Here is a 20043-nt window from a genome sequence, read left to right as displayed (position 1 = left end):
CTTCCTCCACATGGCATCACTCCGGCAGGAACCCGTTCACACCGGCTGTCGTGTGGTTCTGTGCGATCGCTGCTCATTTCGTTGACCGAGTGTCCATACAGATGCTACGTCTCATGCTGGAGAAAAATGTCTCTTTGCTCCCTGCAAATTCAAAAAGGATCATCGCTACGTTTCGCTCGCTTAGAGTTAAATCGATATCCCTCTCTTCTACTGTCCGTACACTAGATATGAAGCTACAAGCAGCAGACGTTGAGCTTGGCTTAGCTTAAAGACTGAAATCAGGGGGCCTCTCTAAAGCTCACTACTTTGCTGTAGTGGTATTTTCTTTATGTTAACATAAGCCGCTGACGATCACATTTACCGAAAAAAGACACGAGAGATGTATTGATCTTTTTATCCATCACTGGGCAAGAAAGTGAACAAGCTCACATCCATAAACTCGTCAAACTATTTAGCTTTAATTCCTCATCTTGCATGGATTGCAGGATCATTTCTGTATGTAGATGATGAGGTAGAAGACGTTCAGATATTATTTTATGAATTCATTATTATCTCTCTGCTACATATTCATAAAGTGTGCTTGACTTGACAATATGATGCATAGAATACATTAAAGAAGTCTTTCCAGATTTCGAAGCGGTAATGATATTAAAGTACGCATATTTTACACACGGATTAATGGATACATCTCAACAATGTGGGATGATATGCTCGACATGTGCTTCTCATATCAAGGGATTACTGTACTGCAAGTGTGCCAAGATTCGATGCGGCTAGCGATGTCAGAGAATTGTGTTTTAAAAAGCCACATATTCCTTCACAGTAGCCACTTTCAGATAGCCCAGCACTGAGACGCATTTATTTGCCTCGTGAAACAGAGACCAGGTGTGGCTCACACACTTCTGTTATCATATTGTTACCTTGCAATGCCTCACGCAACAGACGTTACACCTTGAAGACAAAAAGCAACTCTTTGTCTGAAGCTAATTGAGCGGGCAAAAAAACGAGTTGAAACAGAGTTTCTATTTCTTTCCTTTTCTTTCACTCTGCGCTGAAATTGCAGCGTTTCAGAGCTTTAATTAAGTCCTTTTTGAACAACTAGCCGCCCGTCCACAAGCCTGCGGCAAACACACACCGAGACGCTGAGGGAACGCGCAAGAAGAATCGCATCTGACTTTCTCTGCGATCACTCATTTTGAACGCAAATATGGCCAATCACACAACCGCAAGCGTTGTCAAGGTTTGTTTACTTCGTCACAAAATGCTTGTTCGACGTATCAGTGCAGTGGTAAAGGGAAACTGTTTGCCTTGGTTAACAAGTAACATAATAATGCATTTGACCTTTTTCCTATTGTTCAGGCACTCCACTGTGAACAGTGGATGTGTGTCCTTTTCACACTTCTAAATGGCATTTTCAGATTTCACTGGTTTAGAGTGGGCATAATCGTACTCCCAGGTTTTAGAAATCAAATCTGTATCCATGTTACAGTGAGCTAAAAGGACTTTCTTCTTGTGTCCTACAGCAAAAACACTTCCCTCCCCGCGCTTTCCCTTCCGTCACTGTCACACCGAGCGATCTTCCCCTCTCTTTTCGTTCTCCCTCGTCGCGCAGCACTCTGGGGCTTGTTAGCGACGCCATCGGTGATTAAAGACTGCAGGTAATTAGACACACATGACACCATTCTGACTGACTGGCTGACTGATGAGCGGCGCTGTGCGCCGGCAGACGAGCCCAATGTTTTAGGATTATTACTCACAGTCAGAATTCTCCCCCACTCGTTATTCCAGACAGATTTGAGTGACGCAAATGATTTTGAGTTTCTGCTCTTCTTCAAAATGAAAGGTTGCTCTCACCGGAGACATTCAGATATTCAGGTATTTATGGTAATAAAGTAGGCGTTTTACTATAGTTAGTGTTTTGTTAAGCCCATAAACCCCCAAGACAGGCATTTTTTTTTTCATTGAGTATGTTTTTTCATCTTTGGCACCTATCAGCTTACCTATTGATCCAATTATCAAATGTTTTCTATCACTCCAGTAACAGTAAACACAGTTCAGTCTGGAATAAGGACAATATTCTGTTTGTTACCCAAACCGGTTGATTATTCTGATCACAGATGCTCGTATGTTTTAATGAATGTTTTCGCAAGTTTCTAGGTAAATCGATTACTTTAAATTCATTATACGTTAGCAAGCTCTTTCCCACGGCTTGGTTTACATACTAAACCGCCTGGTTTCACGCCGATGGTCGATCTGCACACTTCCTGGTTTACTACTTTAACATGTGAGGGCTGTGAGAGGCAGATGAAGGGGCTTACACTAAGTGCACACAAACGGGGGAGACCACCAGCTCGTTGATGTCTGAAAACCTACGCCCGGCCTGGCATGACTGCATACCTGATGGAGTGATTGACCCTCTGCCAATTCAACACTTTGCTAATGAGCCGGCCATTCAATGCCATGACACATTTATATGAAATCAATGTGTTGCAATTTCACTTTAAAGGAATAGTTTGGAATTTTGGCCAAGTTAGAAAAGAAGATCAATACGACCCTCATATCTGTCCATTAAATATAAAGCTAGCCGGCAGCCAGTTAGCTTAGCTTACAGCACAGGGGAGTTAGTACATTAACTGGTAAAATAAAACTCGGAATGGAGTCAAGATCGTTGTTTTCACCTGCCTCCAGCCCTTCAAGCAGCTAAGCTAACCAGCTCCTGTCTGAAGCCTCATCTCGTACAGACATGAGAGTGGTATCAATCTTGTCATCAAACTCAAGGCACGAAAGCGAATGCGTGTATTTCCAAAACTTCAATGTGTCGAGACGTCGACCTTAAAAACAGGTTGGGGAAACAGGCCGTTAACCCAGCCTCTTTTTGAGACCTGTGCACCAGTGGATCAGCTGGATCCTGTTGAATAAACCATGAACTACATGCTCCAGTACGAGCCTTCATGCTGTATGTCTGCACTGCCTTCATCTCTCACTCCTGTCTCTCCCTCATGTCTGCTACTCACCTGATTTATGTCTTGCTTTTCCCTCTGTCTCATTCTTTCTGTTGACAGCGGCAAACAACCGATTCATCCAAATCTCTGTCCTCGTCCTCCCGCACCTCCTCTATTTATGTTCCTGCTACTTTGACACACACTGTCAAGAAACCGACCTCCTGTAAGTTGGATGAAGTTACTTAATATAGTCCTATTTTTCCCTGATAACGCTCCATTTTGAAAAACAAGTCTGTGTTGAAATTGGAAGGAGAAAAGTGCAACCTCTGCTAACGTTAGCCGTTAGCCGTTAGCAGCCGGTGGACAGCACAGTCCTGCAGAGCTAACAGCTAACGTTAACGTTGGTGGCATTGAGTTTCATTATGATGCGTTTCAGCAAAAATGACTATTAGGCCAAGGTACATTATAACATTGTCATGATGTGTTCAAATCTAATCTTGTAAAACTTACGTTTTGGCAAGAAGCCTGAATAGATACAGCTGTTTGATGGAGATGCTTAAAATAGACATTAGAGAGGGAATGATGACCCGTTAAACTTCCCAACACTAGCTCAAAGTGTTTTGTGATTGTTTTTGTTTTTGATCGTGGTGTCGAATTGGTTATTGAGAATTTTGGGATTTCCCAATTTCACTCATTTCTGGTACTGCGACTTCCCTACTCTTCATCTCACTCAACACAGTAAATGCTGAAAGTTGCAGCCTCAGCGAGTGTGACTGGGTAGACATTCACCGAGAAATAAAGATGTCTCTATTCAAGGGAGAATATATCCGCCTAAAAAGTTTCTAGATTTGTCACAAGGCTCTCATTTGAAAATAAATAACTCACTTAAAAGTTGCCAAACCTAGATTGACAATGACAACACTAACTTTAAATTATATGGCAACCACTGAGAGAATGGACAAGAGATGACTGAAGTAATGGCAACTTGCTGTACTTCATTAGCTATGGCAGTGTGAAACTATTGTTGACAGAGGGCTGTGATGGTTATCTAAGCAGTGACAGAGATCTGAGTTATGAGTCTCCATAAATGAACAGAAGCTTGTTATGACAAGAGGAAAGAAGATAAATTGGGCAGAGAAATCCGTAACGCATCCCATCATCTCGTAGTACCGAGGTATCCTCAAAATAAACACAGAACCATCATCAACATGGTAGATGTTGTTTGTTTTCTTTACTTGTCATATTCCTGTCAAAATGGAATATTTAGGTGAGATACAATTTGAGAGAGAATCGTTGCAAAGTGTGAATGATTCACACTTTCTCCTCAATACGGGAGAGAAAAGCTTTAGCCTTCATGGAGGTAAACGTTAAGTGGTACCAGATGACATTGAGGAAAGAAAAGGGGGATAAACATTTATATCTCTCTCCTCATATGCTCGTTCAGTCAGAATAAAAGGACTGAGTAGTATGAGCTACGCTGCCGTGGCAGAACAAGAGGAGAAACGGAGGACCAGAAAGAGACGATCCAGGAAAAAGTGGACAGATTGACGGCTGATCCGATGGGAGGAAGTCGAGTGAACAGCACAGAGCATTTGGGCACCACGCATCCGAACAACCAAAAATCACTTTCATTAATGTAACAGTGATGAGCTCTGTTTGGTAACACTGAACAGAAGCAGCTGCACCCTCCTATTTGCTGTTAGCTGTACGGTTGTAGTTATTTCCAGTCGTGACAGCGCGGATAAACAAGCCTCCCTAAACTCCGTCTGCTTTCTGTCTTAATGTCAAACACTGTGACGATAATTAGCAGATGGCTGATGAGTCACAAGGCAAGAAGCTAAAAAAAATAAATAAAGCTACCCGCTAACTGATGAGAGCACAGATAGAACATGTCTGTGTCCCTGGTTGTATCAGTGTCTCTCCAATAAGTTGCCAAAAGTGTCATCCTGAAAATGAGGCACAGGCGCAGTTAAAGGCCCCACACAACTATGACTGACACACACTCACACACACACACACACACACACACACACACACACACACACACACACACACACATACAGGTGTTTTCACTTAGCCTATATCACCTAATTAGACCTCAAATGTGAGGTGTCCAAAATCACTCCCTCATTCACCACTCACTATTTAATAGATATTCAAGAGATTTCTGGACACGGGACACTGAACGACTCATTCACTTCTGCGTTTTGCTGTAATTTACTGTCACGCTTGTCTTCTTTCTCTCCCTCCTCTCTCTCTCCCTCCACTCTCTCTCCTCTCTCTCTCCTCTCTCCCTCTTCTCTCTCTCCTCTCTCCCTCCTCTCTCTCCTCTCCCCCTCCTCTCTCCATCCTCTCTTTCTCCTCTCTCTCTCCTATCTCTCTCCTCTCTCCCTCATTTCTCTCTCCTCTCTCCCTCTCCTCTCTCTCCTCTCTCCCTCCTCTCTCCATCCTCTCTCCATCCTCTCTTTCTCCTCTCTCTCTCCTCTCTCCCTCATTTCTCTCTCCTCTCTCCCTCCTCTCTCTCTCCTCTCTCCCCTCTCTCCCTCCTCTCTCTCTCCTCTCTCTCTCCTATCTCTCTCCTCTCTCCCTCTCCTCTCTCTCCTCTCTCCCTCCTCTCCCTCTCCTCTCTCCTGATCTCTGTGTTTCACCGAGGGCGGAGCTTAAACACGCTCCTCCTTGTGCGAGCAGCTGAGACGGCCCTTTGCAGTCCGCTAGCTTGTTGCTATCGCTACCAAGATTTGCTGCTCTGTTTCTGCAAGACGCAAAAGACTGCAAAACGTGCACTGGGGTAAAGATGCAGATTTGTATATTATAGACCGTTGTAGTCAGATTGGAGTTCCGATTTATCTGACTGCTTGTATAAATTGATGAAAACATGTACGGCACCAGGATCCTGAAACTGAAGCAGCTACATGGAATTCAGCCATCATTGATTATATTATGAATAAACTTGTGCTTTTACCGGTTAACATGTCTTCCATAAAAAAAAATGTCCGATTGCATTATCAGACACCAAACTCATTGGTACATTGAGTTTGGTGACCTCACATGATTCCCAGCATTATTATGCACAACAGGTTTTTTCAAGTCCAAAGCAATTAAAAAGGGAAATACAACTTGATTTCGTTGAGTCAGCGTTTACAGAAAGCAATCCAATTAAAATAACCCACGTTATTATTTCATAACACTTCCATTCTACTTGCAAAGATTGTGTTTCAAACAACAGCAGCTCTGTGTCATATTGGAGGTGCTGCAGCAAGTGCAAACAGGAAACTAAGTGCTGTCAAATGATGCAACTGTTTCATAGAATCATTGGCTGCTGAAACACTCCAGCTGCTGCATAACAATGTCTTTGAGTCAGCCGTGAGAACCCCAAGCAACACACACACACACACACACACACACACACACACACACACACACACACACACACACACTTCTCAAAAGCCTGAATCTTTTAGGTTTTTATAATACCTTCAACTTTGTTACTTTTCCCCTCGGTCAGTGCGTTTGTGCAGCGCTCTGCTTTAGAGGACTGCATTGGGAGCTAGCTAGCTAGCTAGCGCTAACCAGAAGGATGGAGTGAATAAATGAAGTTGACAAGTAGATAAAAGCAGGTCATGAACCTCGCCGGATGCATGGTGCTACTTTAAAAAAAAAAAAGAAAATAACAACGCGGCTCTAATTGCTAACCAAATTGACCAATTAAATTAGATTCACCATCTTCTCCTTATCTGTCCAAGCATCTCGCCAGGCACCATCGTGTTTCTCACTAAACACGCTACAGACGTAAAGGAAAAGCAGTCTGGAGGCAGGAGTGACGTTCTCTTCATAAACACCACTTTGGCACAACACAGCACTTTCTACAGAACCGAGCCCCCCCCCCCCTTCGTTTGGGCTGAGCCCCGAATGTTTACAACGTCTTGCACCGCCCCTGAAGCACACCATATAGACGAGCACACACAATCACACACAAAAAGCTCACTGATGCATGCAACTTGTATTTGAAGTCAAGGTGAATGCATAATGCACACACAAACACACACACACACACACACACGCACACACACACACACGCACACACACACACACACACACACACACACACACACACACACACACTCGCTAGCTTGCTGTTTCAGCAGCTTAGGGGCAGAAAGGCCGGCCCTGAAATCAGTGCTATGAATGCAGAGACTGAACTCGGCCAATAAACCTCAATTACTGACCCGTTGTCAGACACTCTCTCTCTTTTTCCCTCGCTCCTCTTCCTCTCTTCGCCCTTATCTTGCATCTCTTTTCTCTCCGTTGGCCTCCACCCCCCCTTTTTAGACTCTGCCACCTCCTGCCTCTCCTTCTGTCAATCTCTCCCCTCCCCTCCCCGCACCTCCTTTTCTTTTAACAATTCTCTCCTCTCCCAGTAAGCGTCTCCATGCTCCCTCTCTCACTCATTAAAACAGTTCCCAGTCTTCTCCCAGGAGAGAGGGGGGGGGAGAGGATAAAAATAGCTCTTCCTCAGCTTCTGCTCGCTGGTTCTGTCTTTCCAGCATGCGTTCCATACATCAAATGACTACGTTTCCTCATGGTAACCAGCGTTTCTTCTTCTCTCTTTTTTCCCTCATTGACTCTCCGTCTCTCCATTCTCTTGTTCTGATGCTCCTCGCCCATCCACACTCATACATGCCTCTTTAAATTCAGTTTGTGTTGCGTTTCCAGCAGCAATGGAGTTGTTGAAACACCCCAAGAGAGACTGTTACACACACAATGCTACAAGCTAGCGTGGTGTTGTTCTCACTTACACACACACACTCACACACACACACGGTCAGAGACATCTTGTTAATGTATGCATGTTCTTATGCAAACCCCCCCCCCCAACAAGATGCATAATCGATAATGAATGAAAGAAGAAGTCATTCACAAACTCAATCAGGAGACGTTTAAAGTGTTGCGTTCATGTTCACGTCCAACAATCAGCAGGCTACAAACCGCTTTATGTGTGTGACGTACACAAATACTTCCCATACTGCCCTGTTGTTTAAAACTAGGCCAAATGTTTATTATACTACATGACCGAAAAGACTAGCAGCCACCCAGTAGGCATGCCAGACCTGCACAAACATTCACCATCGCGTCAGCTGTTCAGACAGTGGTTGCTGTCCGTGGTGCTGATTTTCTGTGCAACCGCAATGTAACAAGTACGTCAGTGGACTGACGGGCAGCTAAAGCACGGCATGAGAGAGAGAGAGAGAGGGGGGGGGGGGGGCTTTCACTCAGAGGAAAAGCCATTCTCCTGTGTTTCATGGTGGCGAAGTGGTCAAAAACCATGTCGTAGAATGTTAGCATTTTCATTTGTGCTCCTTGGTGCTAATGTCGCTTGCTAAGTCCAGAGCATCGTCAGTTCAGACGTGTCCAAGAAGCATCAATTTCACGGCGCGTTGTGTGACTTTTTCATTTACTGTAACTCTCAATGTCCAATCAAATGTAGTTATAAATTGCTTCTGTAGCGGTAGTTAAGTATGTTTTTTTTTCACTTTTTTAACTGCACTTGCTAATGGTGCTACTTGCTAACGGGCAAAGGCCACTGCCTTGACTAATCACAGTTTGGCAGCATGGCGGCGGCCTCATCTGATTGGTTAATCCCTCGATACGTTTTGCCACAGGATGCTTGAAGAGCATAGACAGACGTAGGAGCGCATCCTTCACCACAGAGGATTTAGAGGGGCGCTGTTTCACTCACTGTAAAATACTCAACGACGATGGAAAAAACAAAGATGGCAGCAACAGCACAGAAGAAGAACCGAAACTGCTCATCGAAGTGTTCTCACTCAAAAAACTACAGTCTGACCTCCAGGAGAATGGCCACAGCTTAATAAGATCAGCGTGAAATGAACATGCACATGTTGTCGCGTCTGAACTGAGGTTCCGTATCGGAGCCGTTGTTAATTATCAAATGTTGACAACAGTCTGTTGTAAAGGCACAATCGTGTCTCTTAGCACCAGGCAAGATAAAAATGTTATCTACAGCAATTACGTCAAAAGTGAAATCATCTGTAAAAACTGTTTATGTTGTGTTAGTGTACTACTTCGGTTGATAAATGGATTGTGTGCAGTGTGCATCACACACACACACACACACACACACACACACAGAGCTGTTGTGCTAACAACTAAAGAAACAGAGGTCAGACGGATGACTGAGCAGCGATTAAATAAACCGTCATGGTAGTGCAGGTTTAAGTGAACAGATCTCTTCTTTACTTAAATACATTTTTGGACCATATAGAGCTGAAGAGGAGGCAAAGAAGAAAGAAAAACGTGCACACACACACACACACACACACACACACACACACACACAAGTGGACGCACTGGAAGAGCAAATGACCATCTGGCTGCTATAAAAGCGCAGCTTTTTTATCCCGTTTCCTCATTAGTTAAATTCTTTTTTAGTCAACGACAGTGACGGGGATAAAAGAGGAGAGGAGGGAAAGGATGAGAGAGAGGAAAAATGGATAGAGCAGGAGGAGATGTAGAAGGGAGTAGAGCAAGTGTGGTGATGGAGAGAGAGAGAGAGAGAGAGAGAGAGAGAGAGAGAGAGAGAGAGAGAACGTAGCAGTTCATGCAACGCCAGAGGGTACAAACAAATTGCTCACTGGCACAGCAAAACACAGCAATCTAAACTTTCCCCTTCTGAAAACACTTCAATGTTCCAAAATGCTAAAAATACAGCAGCAGCAGCTCAGACAGTAGACACACAGAGCATAACGCTCGCTCGTTTTACGCTCCACAAAAGGCTTCAGAGACAATAAACCGCGAGTCTGTGTTGAAACAAGACCAACTGTCTGAAAAACTCCCCGACAAGGCGGAAATAGTTGAGGAACAGGTTGTTTGTTTAGATTCACTTCTTGTGAATTTTTCGTCCATGGAAGCAAAAAAAACTGCAGATGCAAACGGTCTGAAAACAGAAGTGAACATTCAGAGAGCATCTGCCAAGACTGTCTGGTCCTCTGAGGTATTTACTGAAAGAGAAAAGCTTTCTTAAAGCAGACATTGTGGAAAAGCACAGGGGCAAGTCAACGCACCAAAGTGGAACGCAGCCATTATTATTGTCATAAGTGGCATATGTGTGTGTGAACAGTGAAGATGGCACCAATAAGAAAGGTATGTACAGATTTTGAATTTTTTTTACATTTGCATCTGGATCGCACTTTTTTTCCGTTCAAGTCCGTCCAGATCTTGACGTGATAAAACGTTCAACGTTGATAAGCCCTTAAAAAGAATCTCTCAGTCTGCTGCCCAATCAAACAACGAGACGGCAGCAATAGATAAGTGCGGGAGAGGATCTACTATTAAAGGTTCTTTACCACGATGTATGAATTGTTCGAAAAAATAAAACATCAAACAGTAAGTCTAGGAAAGTTCTACAATGGATAACCTTCAACAAATGCGTGACATGAACTGATCAAGAGAACGAATGAATTCACTCACCATCTTTGTCAGCTCTTCTGAATATCTGTGAACAGAAAGCAAGACGGTGTAATCAGCATCATAGGAGGGATATCGGCAGTATGAACAGGAAGAACGTAGAATAAAAGAGCCATAACAGGAGCTCCTTCCATTCAAGTGTTAAGGGAAGTGACTTTGTAGTTATTAAGCTATTAAGGACAAAGTTAAAGCCTGGGAACAATGACTGCCCATAGGTTACAGCGTCTTCTGCTCGCTCTTCTGCAAACTCAGTAGAGTGTCATCAGAGTGTAAAAAAGGGCAAGAGACCTATATGCTCATGTTAAATATACCTCCGCTCTGTGACTGACTTGAAAGCTATCGTTAAGTTGCATGGTTGTTTTTTTTCTAAAGTCGCACCTATGACACTGTCAGAGGACTGGTCCAGGATTTGAACCTGGGACCGCTCCAGCCTGAAGAGCGAATCATGCCTCTACAGGACAAAGAGCCACCAAAGGCACCATGTTCTGCTAGATTTGCTCTGCATACCGTTTTGCCAGTTTTTACTGTTGGACGCATCCTTCCACCCATGCTCTCTTCCACTTCCTCGTCCCCCAGGTCTTCTGGATTCTAGTCCCTCCAGTATTTAGGCATGCGCCGAGGGAACCGAGAGTACAGAAATGCAGAAAGACCATAGATACGCATGTTTGTGGTGGTTTAGCAATACGGACATTATCGCATAGTTTACCTATAGCTGTTGTTTAGAGCAATAGCATAAGGATTGAGTTTAAAAAAAAAGAAACAAATAACTATAGTTTAGTAAGGGAACGCAGAAAACAATGTTAGTTAAAGTTATAAAATAAATGTAATAAATATTCACAAAACTCTTTTTTTTTTAAATCTTCAATGTTTAGTAGGGGACATCATTTCCGGTTCCTCGCTGCAAAAAAAACCACAACCCCGGCGAGTGTACGACTGCAAGTACAAATGTTTCGGTCTTTCCGTTCTGTTCGTTCTCTCGCGCATTGCCGCGCAGTCCACGCAAACACTAAGTGACGCACAAGAACACACGGAGTGCGTCTCAACCAGATAAAATGCAGTGGCGCGTGACTGAAAGGTTTATTGGCGTAGCGGCGGATAGAACAATGAGTATGTACTATGTGCGCGTGAAACAAAGCTCCGCTGATCTACAAACAGAGGCATGATTAGTTGTCGCGTGTACGTGCGCACCGCATTCTATCCACGGAGGAACACGCGCTGACTTACAGCTTCGGTGAAAGCTTCTCTCCCTGTGGAATTGAGAGTGGCAGGTCTGGTGCTTTCATCGGTGCTTCAGAGTTTGATGTAAACTGTTCCTACTGACAACAGCCAGGAGACGTGGGGGGGGGGGGGGGGGGGGGGGGGGGGGGGGGGGGCAGAAGATGAAGTGAACAGACGTGAGAGGGAGACGCGCGCGGAGTTACTCTCCGTGCGTGTAGTGATTTGTTCCACGCATAACACACCTTTAGGTGAGGCACAAAAACATGGTTTTTCATGCACTGGGAGATTTTGAGATTTTTTTTTTCTCCATATCTTATTTAAGTGGAAAATAACATCCAAAATACACATTTAGGTGTTTTTCTTTTTGTTTTACTACTTAGTCTACTTGTGTCTGTATATTTCTGCTACATCCATCAGAAGTTAACCTTAGATAATACCTCATTTACATATTTAAACATAACATTTCAGACAACTTGCTATACAAAACAGAATTGACTTAATGCAAGTAACCAACCGGTGACGGTTTATGGCGATGCGTTCATTTCTTACCCTGTAGTGTAGTGTCTGTAATCTTACAATAAATATCTTTAAAGGTTGTTTTCTCAAAATGAGTTTTTTTTCTCAGACCCAGAAATCTCCATTTCAGTCGCACTCACATTCACCAGACCGTCCGGTGTCATTCCTTTCTATATTCTGACGGAGAGGGATATGTTCATACATCAATCATTACCCTGATTTATAGAACATCATATTCCAAAAAACATGGTGTCAATTGATTTCTTTTCATGGCTGTTGGCAGTATTTTCTGATTTATGGAGTGATACAAAGAGATTTGTATCAAGAGATTCCCTCTGTAAAAAATATTTGCCTCTTAATATGTGAACAACTTTGCAATTTATGCAAAATAATATGAAAATTAGCACATATTTGATCAGACAATGCCTCATTTGCATTTTTAAACATGCGTGTCACGCAATTAAATAATTGTCTTAATGCAAGTCATCGATCGGTTAAATTTAAAGTTTTTTACTCTATTGACCCCTCAACTTGTTAACACAGTAAACTATACAGCAGGGACGTGCGGTGAGGCTCGTGTCTGCTGAGGCACTGACTCTACATAAGTCAGATTTACAAACATATGAACCCAATAGAGAAGCTTAAATCACCATTCAATTGGCAGCTTGCACATTGACTACTGGTTGTTTTTCATATCAGCATTCTTTACACACACATAGGTAAGGTACATATTTGATTCCACCGGGAGCGTTTCAGAAGCGGAGCGCTCGCGGGCACCTCCCGCGAAAATCGTGAGATTCCGCGATAATCTGCGTAACAACCACGGATGTATAAAGAGAACAACAAACACATAAAAGGTTACTTAACCTGTCCGACGTTGAATTGCTGTTGATTTGTTCATATTTCCTTGTTTTTTTAGACATTTTTAAGCTTGAATATAGAATCTTACATGTTTGTGGTCAAAGCAAAATATAAGAAGAAGAGAAGTGTAGAAGAACAAGCATAACCTGACCCGTGGGCTCTCACACGCCCTCTTCTTTGAGGCAGAGGTACTGTTTTCCTCCTCTCTGTGCTTTTTCACTGCGGTTTAATGTCAGATCAGCAACACTAAATATGTTCTACACATACGTGAAATACAGTATGTGGAAAGAAAGGACATATAATACAAGTGTTTACAAATATTACAGTGGTGACAAACAATGAGAAAGCAAAAGGCACGCTTGCGCAGTCTGAGGTGAGGAACAGCTCGTCGCTGCCTCACCTCACGTGTGCTGAAACAGGACATGCGCTAATTCAGCGATTTTGATTATAAAAATGCTTGAAATGATTGGAATCATACATACAGTATATTTATAGCACAGATCAGTAGAGAAATATTAATATTTATTTTAGCATTATTAGTTTTTTACTTGTCATCACCTGCCTCCCCTGACCGCACGTCCCTGCTATACAGTGTGTTATGCTGTGGGTTATGTCATACTTTATATTTTACGGGCTGCTGTAGCTGTTGTTGTTCACGTGAAGGACACAACTGTAGACGCCTTTCCAGCCTCCAGTGGGCGGTCCTAGAAAAGGATGCTGGTGGGGTATCTCTTAACGTATCCTCCATCTCACAGCCGTGATGCGGAACTACACAGAATCCTCTCCATCACACCTGAGAACACAGGGCTGGAGCAGCGCTGATAGGACTGCCCACATACAAATGCAAAGAAACTGTCAGAAAACACTTGACGCGTTTCGTTATCAAGTGTTTTATTGTTTCAACTAATAATCTCCGACTTTCACATTTAATACTTCAAATGAGGCTGAAATAAAACTAGTTGATCAAGAGAAAATGAATCTGCAAATTTTTTGATGATTGATTGTTTCAGCTGTTGTTGGTTTTTTTTCAAGCAACGCTCGAGACTGCAGTGCAACAACCGTCAGGATGCAACTTTTTAACGACACCAAACCAGTTCTTCAGTACAACGCACATGTAAACCAGTATGGAGCTCCTGTACTGCACACCTGTTATTGATTGACAGACTATAAGCGGGTGGTGCGTTCAGGCGGCGACTGTAGCCGTCTGAACAGTCCAGAGAGAGAGAGAGAGAGAGAGAGAGAGAGAGAGAGAGAGAGAGAGAGAGAGAGAGAGAGAGAGAGAGAGAGAGCGCTCTGCTGAGACTCACGGCGTTCCAAACGACAGCCGCTCTCATTGTTCTGCTCTCCGGCTGCACTCAACTCCTGGAGAAAAAACAGTCAACTCTGGAGGAGCTGCTGAGACAGACGGGCTCGGAGAGGAGGGAAAATGTCGCGGTGAGGAGGCGGTGTGTGTGTGTGTGTGTGTGTGTGTGTGTGTGTGTGTGTGTGTGTGTGTGTGTGTGTGTGTGTGTGTGCGTGCGTGCGTGCTTGGAGAGAGAGAGAGAGAGAGAGAGCGAGAGAGAGAGAGACAGAGAGAGAGAGAGAGAGAGAGAGAGCAGACAGAGACAGAGAGAGGGAGATCATTGCATCCATCTCCTAACCTTATTAAGAATGGATGTTTTCTTGGCCTGGTTGAGGAGAGGAGGAAGACGAGAAGCACGAGGGAGGGGGGCTGATGAAAGGAGTTTAAAGGATATAGAAAGAAAGAAAGGTGCATCGGGGGTTAAGATGAAGGAGAAGACGAGAGCAGGAAAGCAATGAGAAACAAGCATGCGGGGAGGGTCTAATGAGCAGAATGCTGCCTGGAGGCACACACGCGCGCGCGCGCGCGCACACACCTGCAGCGATCGCTCAATCCCTTTGGCGCGGACTCCGTCATCGTGATAATAATGCTGTGGTCAATAATATTGGAAAAGTCATTTCAATTTCAAAGTTCAAGCCAATGCAGGAAAAGTGTGCCCGCGAGAGAAAATGGCAGAAGGCGCGGCCTGCACTTGTACTGAAATATGATTTTAATGTAAAACCAAAGCGCAGCTTGTCTTTGAGCCGTGCCTAAAGTTGGAAATTCAACTTTTTTTTTCTTCTTTTTAGGCATTTCTTGCCTGTGACCCACACTTTTCACATACATTGATCTAACACCACGTGATTAGAAACAGACCAGCTGTTCCATGGGTCACACATCAGAAACAGGTCAAAGAGCCATTTTGGGTCCTGACTCAAAGCTTAAGAAACCCTGCTGCACTGCATCTGCCTCAGGGAGGGAGTATGGAGTATCAGAAGAAAACTAGGCTAACCCCCCCCCTCTCCCCATCAACCCCTCTACACGCTCACACAGACTCCATTTACTAGGGTACTAGGATGCATTGGCCCCCTCTGGCCTCGATCATAATTGGTTTCCCGTGTAGCCTTTTCCTTATCAGTCTATTTGGGTCGTGGTCAGGGTCTGCAGAAAGTGAACTACTTTTGTTTTCTTACCCCGTTTAAAGCATTAAAAGCGACATCAGCTGATCTCCGGGGAGAAGATTTAGTGGGGCGGTGGTGAAAAATAACCCAACGGTATTGATGAGGTGACCCAAATCGGCATGGCGCTGCGTAACTGTACCGTTGTACAGGTCTATCCGCAGACCTCTGCGTGAAATTAAATATATGATCGGGGTTTCTGTAACAACTGGATCAGTACAAATATCACAGTAAGAAGTTTTCATTAATAATTAAAGTGTTGTGATGAAACAGACTCAGCGATGCTGCTTTTTTCTTTTCTTTGGGTGTGCTGAGCGGCGAGGTGCGGTGGTGCGCGTCGGACTTTCTTGTACAGTAAACCATCACCAAAAGCAGCGCCGTACTGCACTCATCTGAATCTAATGATGACTTCTGCATCGGCGTAGAAAAGAAGTGCACAATTTGAGCCAAGCTGAAGGGGCGGGTCGGTCAACGAGCGACTCTACGGAACATGTTTTGGACAAGGAGAAAAGATGTGAAAGCACAGTGTTCGGACGCTGCCCGATCGCCGGGGGAACACAGCTGGCTTGGTCGCCGACGGACACGTGCCTCCCAGAGTGTTAATTAAGCGGGAAAAGCACCTGCCTGCCCCGTTTAAGCTCGCGCTACAAGCCCTCGACGGTACACTTCTGTGCGTAAGTGCGCACTGCACCGGTCCCGTACGCACCGCTCGCTGGACGTCTTCATCCCCACAACACCCTCCCCATCCGACCCGTTCAGGCTGACCACCGCAGCCCCGCGAAGCCTCCCGTTATACTCACATCCAAAATAACGGAGATGCCTCTACGCGGCTCCGGGGCGAAGAACTGCTCTTGAGCCACGGCCACGTCCTCCTTGCTGGAGGCGTACTCCCGGCTGGAGATGTTCTTGTTGTCGCTCATTTTGGTGACGATCCAGCGGACGAGCCCGTCGATTCCACCGGGCTGGGCGCCGCTGTTTCCGGACTGCGCTGCCGTCGCGGACTCGCTGTCCTGACCGGCTACGGGTTTCGGCTGCTCGCGGCTTTCCTGGGCTCGAAGTTTGGCTTGTTCTTTGTTCAGCAGTTTGTGGACTCCGTCCCTACAGTAGCGCGCTGCCTGCTCACACATCCTTTTGCTGCGGAGCGCTCATGCTGCGCTCTATGGGGGAGAGAGAGACGCCCCCCCCCCCCCCTCCAAGCTCCTCAGTTACATCACAGCACCCACCCCAAAAACACACCCACCCATCCTGCATTACTTAACTCCAATATTATCTATCTAACGAGAAGTGGTCTTTCGATTCTTATGAGGACTGACATTTAAAAAATGTGGACAATTTATAGTGACTTTGATGCTCTTACTGGTATTTACTGTACTTCTTATTGTACATTATTTTTTATATTTTTACTTTGAGTGAACATACACTTTGTTCTTCTTAAATGTGAAGCAAATATGAAATTTAGTTGTTGTTTTCAATGTTCGGTCTGGGTGAGCAGTCAAGCTAGAGACCTCTTAGTGCGCGTGTGTGTGTGTGTGTGTGTGTGTGTGTGTGTGCGCGTGTGTGTCCTGTGTGGCTCACTTTGGGAGGATCAGAGGATTTTACTCTTGGAGTAAGAGGAGTGTCTCTCGAACTGTCAGTCCAGCTCCTCATTAGAGGTTTAGGGGTGTGTGTGTGTGTGCGTGTGTGTGTGTGTGTGTGTGGGGGGGGGGGGGGGGGGTGTGGGTGTGGGGGAGAATGTCAAATCTAACCTTTGGTAATGAGCGTCTCCTCCAGCTCATGCCCTTTCAGCACAGTAAGCTATAGTCTTGCCTGCAATGTGCCAATTGTCTAACAGTGTGGTTTGGACAAATCATCTCCCGGTAGAAAGTTGACCCTTTAACATGCAGGTTGTGAGGATGAGCAAAAGGCAAAAAAAAATAAAAATAAATAACAATTATGTATTCCTATCCAATCACTAGATGGTGAGCTCTCTTGACATGATTGCCCCCATGTGGACACGAGTGTGCAATGACAGGCATCAGGCAGGTTTCCTCTGCAGGTTTTATTCTGTTGACTCTTCAAATATTTACGAAACCCAAATGTGACAACTAATTATTCTAAGCAAATAAATACACACAGGGCAATTCTGGCTATTTCCTGACACCGGTATTGGAGTTTAGGCATTGAATAAATCATTTGTCAACACATTGAACTGAAGCATCGTCAAAATAAGTTACACACTGAAGGCTCGAGTTCAAATTGTTTCCTGTGCATTTATTTATGTATTTCTTGCACATCTCTCTCTGGGATTCCTCAGAGCTGCAGCCCTTTCAGGTAATAGACCCAAGAACAAGGTTTGCTGTGGCCCTCGGAGCGCTGGCTGGAGACGGTCAGCTTGCCGAACCACGGCCCCGGGAAGCCTTCAGGAGGGGCCTCAAAGGATATCAGGATGTTTTGGGTCTTTTTGGAGAGAATGGCGTCCGCCTCTTTAACTGAAAAACAAGTGTTGTCCACCTAGGAGCAGGGTAAACAATGGTGAATCAATCACAGACATATTAGAACGTTAAAGACATTCATTAAATGGAAGCGTTTTGTAGAAGCTCGAGGTCTAAACGGGAGAGAGTAAACGCCAGACTGCTGCACTCTCTTTACTGTAACTGTTCCAGGCTAAATTTAAAGCTGCTTGCTTCATGCTGCACTGCCAACCAAGAAAATGATGTCATCGGATTTCAACAGATTTATTGGCTTTTTTTGCACAGTGGTTGTATTGGAATTGTATTCCGCTCTTCAATCTGGTTATTTCCCTGGTCAATATCCGGCCATTATCACGTCTTTACCTGAAAAGAGAACGTGGTGGTCTGCAGGAATATATTCTTGAAGGGGATGGCAACTCTGTGACCGGTCCGGACGCTAAACGGGCCCTGGGCTTTGGGAGGGAGGCTGATCCCGTGTAAGGGAAAGATGTAATCGCCACCGATCGCTGAGGACACGCTGAGCTGGCCCCTCACTTTCCCCAGCTGATGAGGTTCAAAAGAAACCTCCATGCTGACCTCTGACCCCACCTGGGGTAGCGCCTTGTCCACTGTGAAGTCCGGGCAATCAGTCTGCAGCAGAGAGATAACAGCAAGGGGATCACATGACAACAAATACATCGCTGTGATAACGTTGGTATCAATTTCAGGCTATGGTTTCAGCTTTCTGGCTCCTGAGTCAGTCACTTCCCTTTATGCGCCAATATAAAAAACATAACTGCTAAATTTCAGTTTTACAAAATGTATTATTTGTTCATATTTTGGGGCTGAGCTTGCCTCCACTCTAGTCATCAGGCAAATTCAAATTTCAACTAGACACTGTTAGAAACAAATGAATTCAACGCGTCAGGTGTCATTTTCACTACAAGGGTTTGGTGCAGTGTCAGAATGACAGCCTTAAAGGGACCAGGGCTCTTTTCTCCTCCAGAACCACACAACACATACAACTGTCTTCACGGGCTAAGTAGTGGTCCTCGTGACGAGTGCATGTGTAGAACTGGTGAAGTGCCCCTTTGAAAGACACTATCCGGGGCCCATATCCATTAGTAAGTGCAAAACTACAGCAGCAGAGAACAGGCAGGAGTCGACAGAACATCTGGGTATCACAGGAACATGGCGTGCACCTAAAGTTTCAAGTCATTGTTTTCTTACCTTGCCTGAGTACTCAGTTTTGAAGCGGGCGTGGTTGGTAAACTTAACAAGAACGGAATGGCTGCTGCCCAGACAAGTGTTGAAGTGGACGGTTTTCTCTGGTGGTGGGGGCAGAGCTCTGAGAAGCAGATCGTAGTGGAAGTAGCCCAGATCATTACTGTGCAGAGTCAGCCGGGCTGTGGACTCGCCTGCACGCAGGGGCTGGTACTCAAAGCTTAGAGAGCCCTGAAGAGAGGAAACGCACACACACAGAGAGAGAGAGAGAGAGAGAGAGAGAGAGAGAGAGAGAGAGAGAGAGAGAGAATGAATTGTGTGTGTACACAGCTCTTTGTTCCGTACATAATTACATGTCCTCGGTATTCACCTTTGACTGTCCTGGCACAGTGTGCAGAAGTGGGGCACTGATTTCAGGGCATTTACACTCAGTGGTCAGGCAGGTATCAGTGGTCAGGGGGTTCTCCACCTGCACGGTGGCTGAGGCCATCTGACGGACAGGGGTCACCAGCTCTATGGTGGACAGGACTCCTGGAGATGTGGCCTTGAAGGTAACAAGGTAGTACAAGTACTCTCCGGACCCCTCATTACGAAACGTCACCTAAAGGGAAGGGTTAAATGGGGGACGTGAGGACAAGGCTGAGACACGTATTCAGATCTGGTCACAGAAATGTGTGTGTGAGCAAACCTTGGTGTTGTAATGCCCCTCTCTGTATGTAAAGAAAGACATCTTGTAGTCTCGACGGGCCAAAGCGGAGACCTCGATGTATTCTAGACCCTTCAGGGACACCGTAGCGTCTGGTTTGTCTGGTTTCAGGATCTCCATCAACACACGGAACCTGAGCACACAGAAGCACTCGTGAGTCTGC

The 20043-nt window shown here is 45.0% G+C and overlaps 2 protein-coding genes across 3 annotated transcripts in view; both read right to left on the bottom strand.

The window, feature by feature from the left end:
* The window catches only part of necab2 (N-terminal EF-hand calcium binding protein 2), a 108265-nt gene extending 91599 nt beyond the window's left edge, over positions 1 to 16666 (bottom strand). For both annotated transcript variants that reach the window (XM_068731963.1, XM_068731964.1), the window contains exons 1-2: positions 16322 to 16666; positions 10431 to 10455 (exon numbers count right to left, since the gene is read on the bottom strand). In XM_068731963.1, coding sequence (XP_068588064.1) covers positions 10431 to 10455; positions 16322 to 16648 — 352 coding nt within the window. In that variant the 5' untranslated portion in view covers positions 16649 to 16666. The remainder of the gene's footprint in view (positions 1 to 10430; positions 10456 to 16321) is intronic.
* A 975-nt stretch (positions 16667 to 17641) lies between these two features.
* hydin (HYDIN axonemal central pair apparatus protein) overlaps positions 17642 to 20043 on the bottom strand; it is a 72369-nt gene continuing 69967 nt past the window's right edge. Inside the window, exons 91-95 of the mRNA XM_068731938.1 lie at positions 19863 to 20013; positions 19545 to 19775; positions 19181 to 19405; positions 18335 to 18601; positions 17642 to 18011 (exon numbers count right to left, since the gene is read on the bottom strand). Of these exons, the coding sequence (XP_068588039.1) occupies positions 17811 to 18011; positions 18335 to 18601; positions 19181 to 19405; positions 19545 to 19775; positions 19863 to 20013 (1075 nt within the window). The 3' untranslated portion in view covers positions 17642 to 17810. The remainder of the gene's footprint in view (positions 18012 to 18334; positions 18602 to 19180; positions 19406 to 19544; positions 19776 to 19862; positions 20014 to 20043) is intronic.

The sequence above is a fragment of the Cebidichthys violaceus genome, unplaced genomic scaffold (genome assembly GCF_023349555.1).
Source record: "Cebidichthys violaceus isolate CVI_PGR_0920_01 unplaced genomic scaffold, fCebVio1.0.p SCAF_55, whole genome shotgun sequence".
Taxonomy (NCBI): Eukaryota; Metazoa; Chordata; class Actinopteri; order Perciformes; family Stichaeidae; genus Cebidichthys; species Cebidichthys violaceus.
Note: the sequence above shows the minus strand (reverse complement) of the source record. Positions and strands in the feature narration are given on the sequence as shown.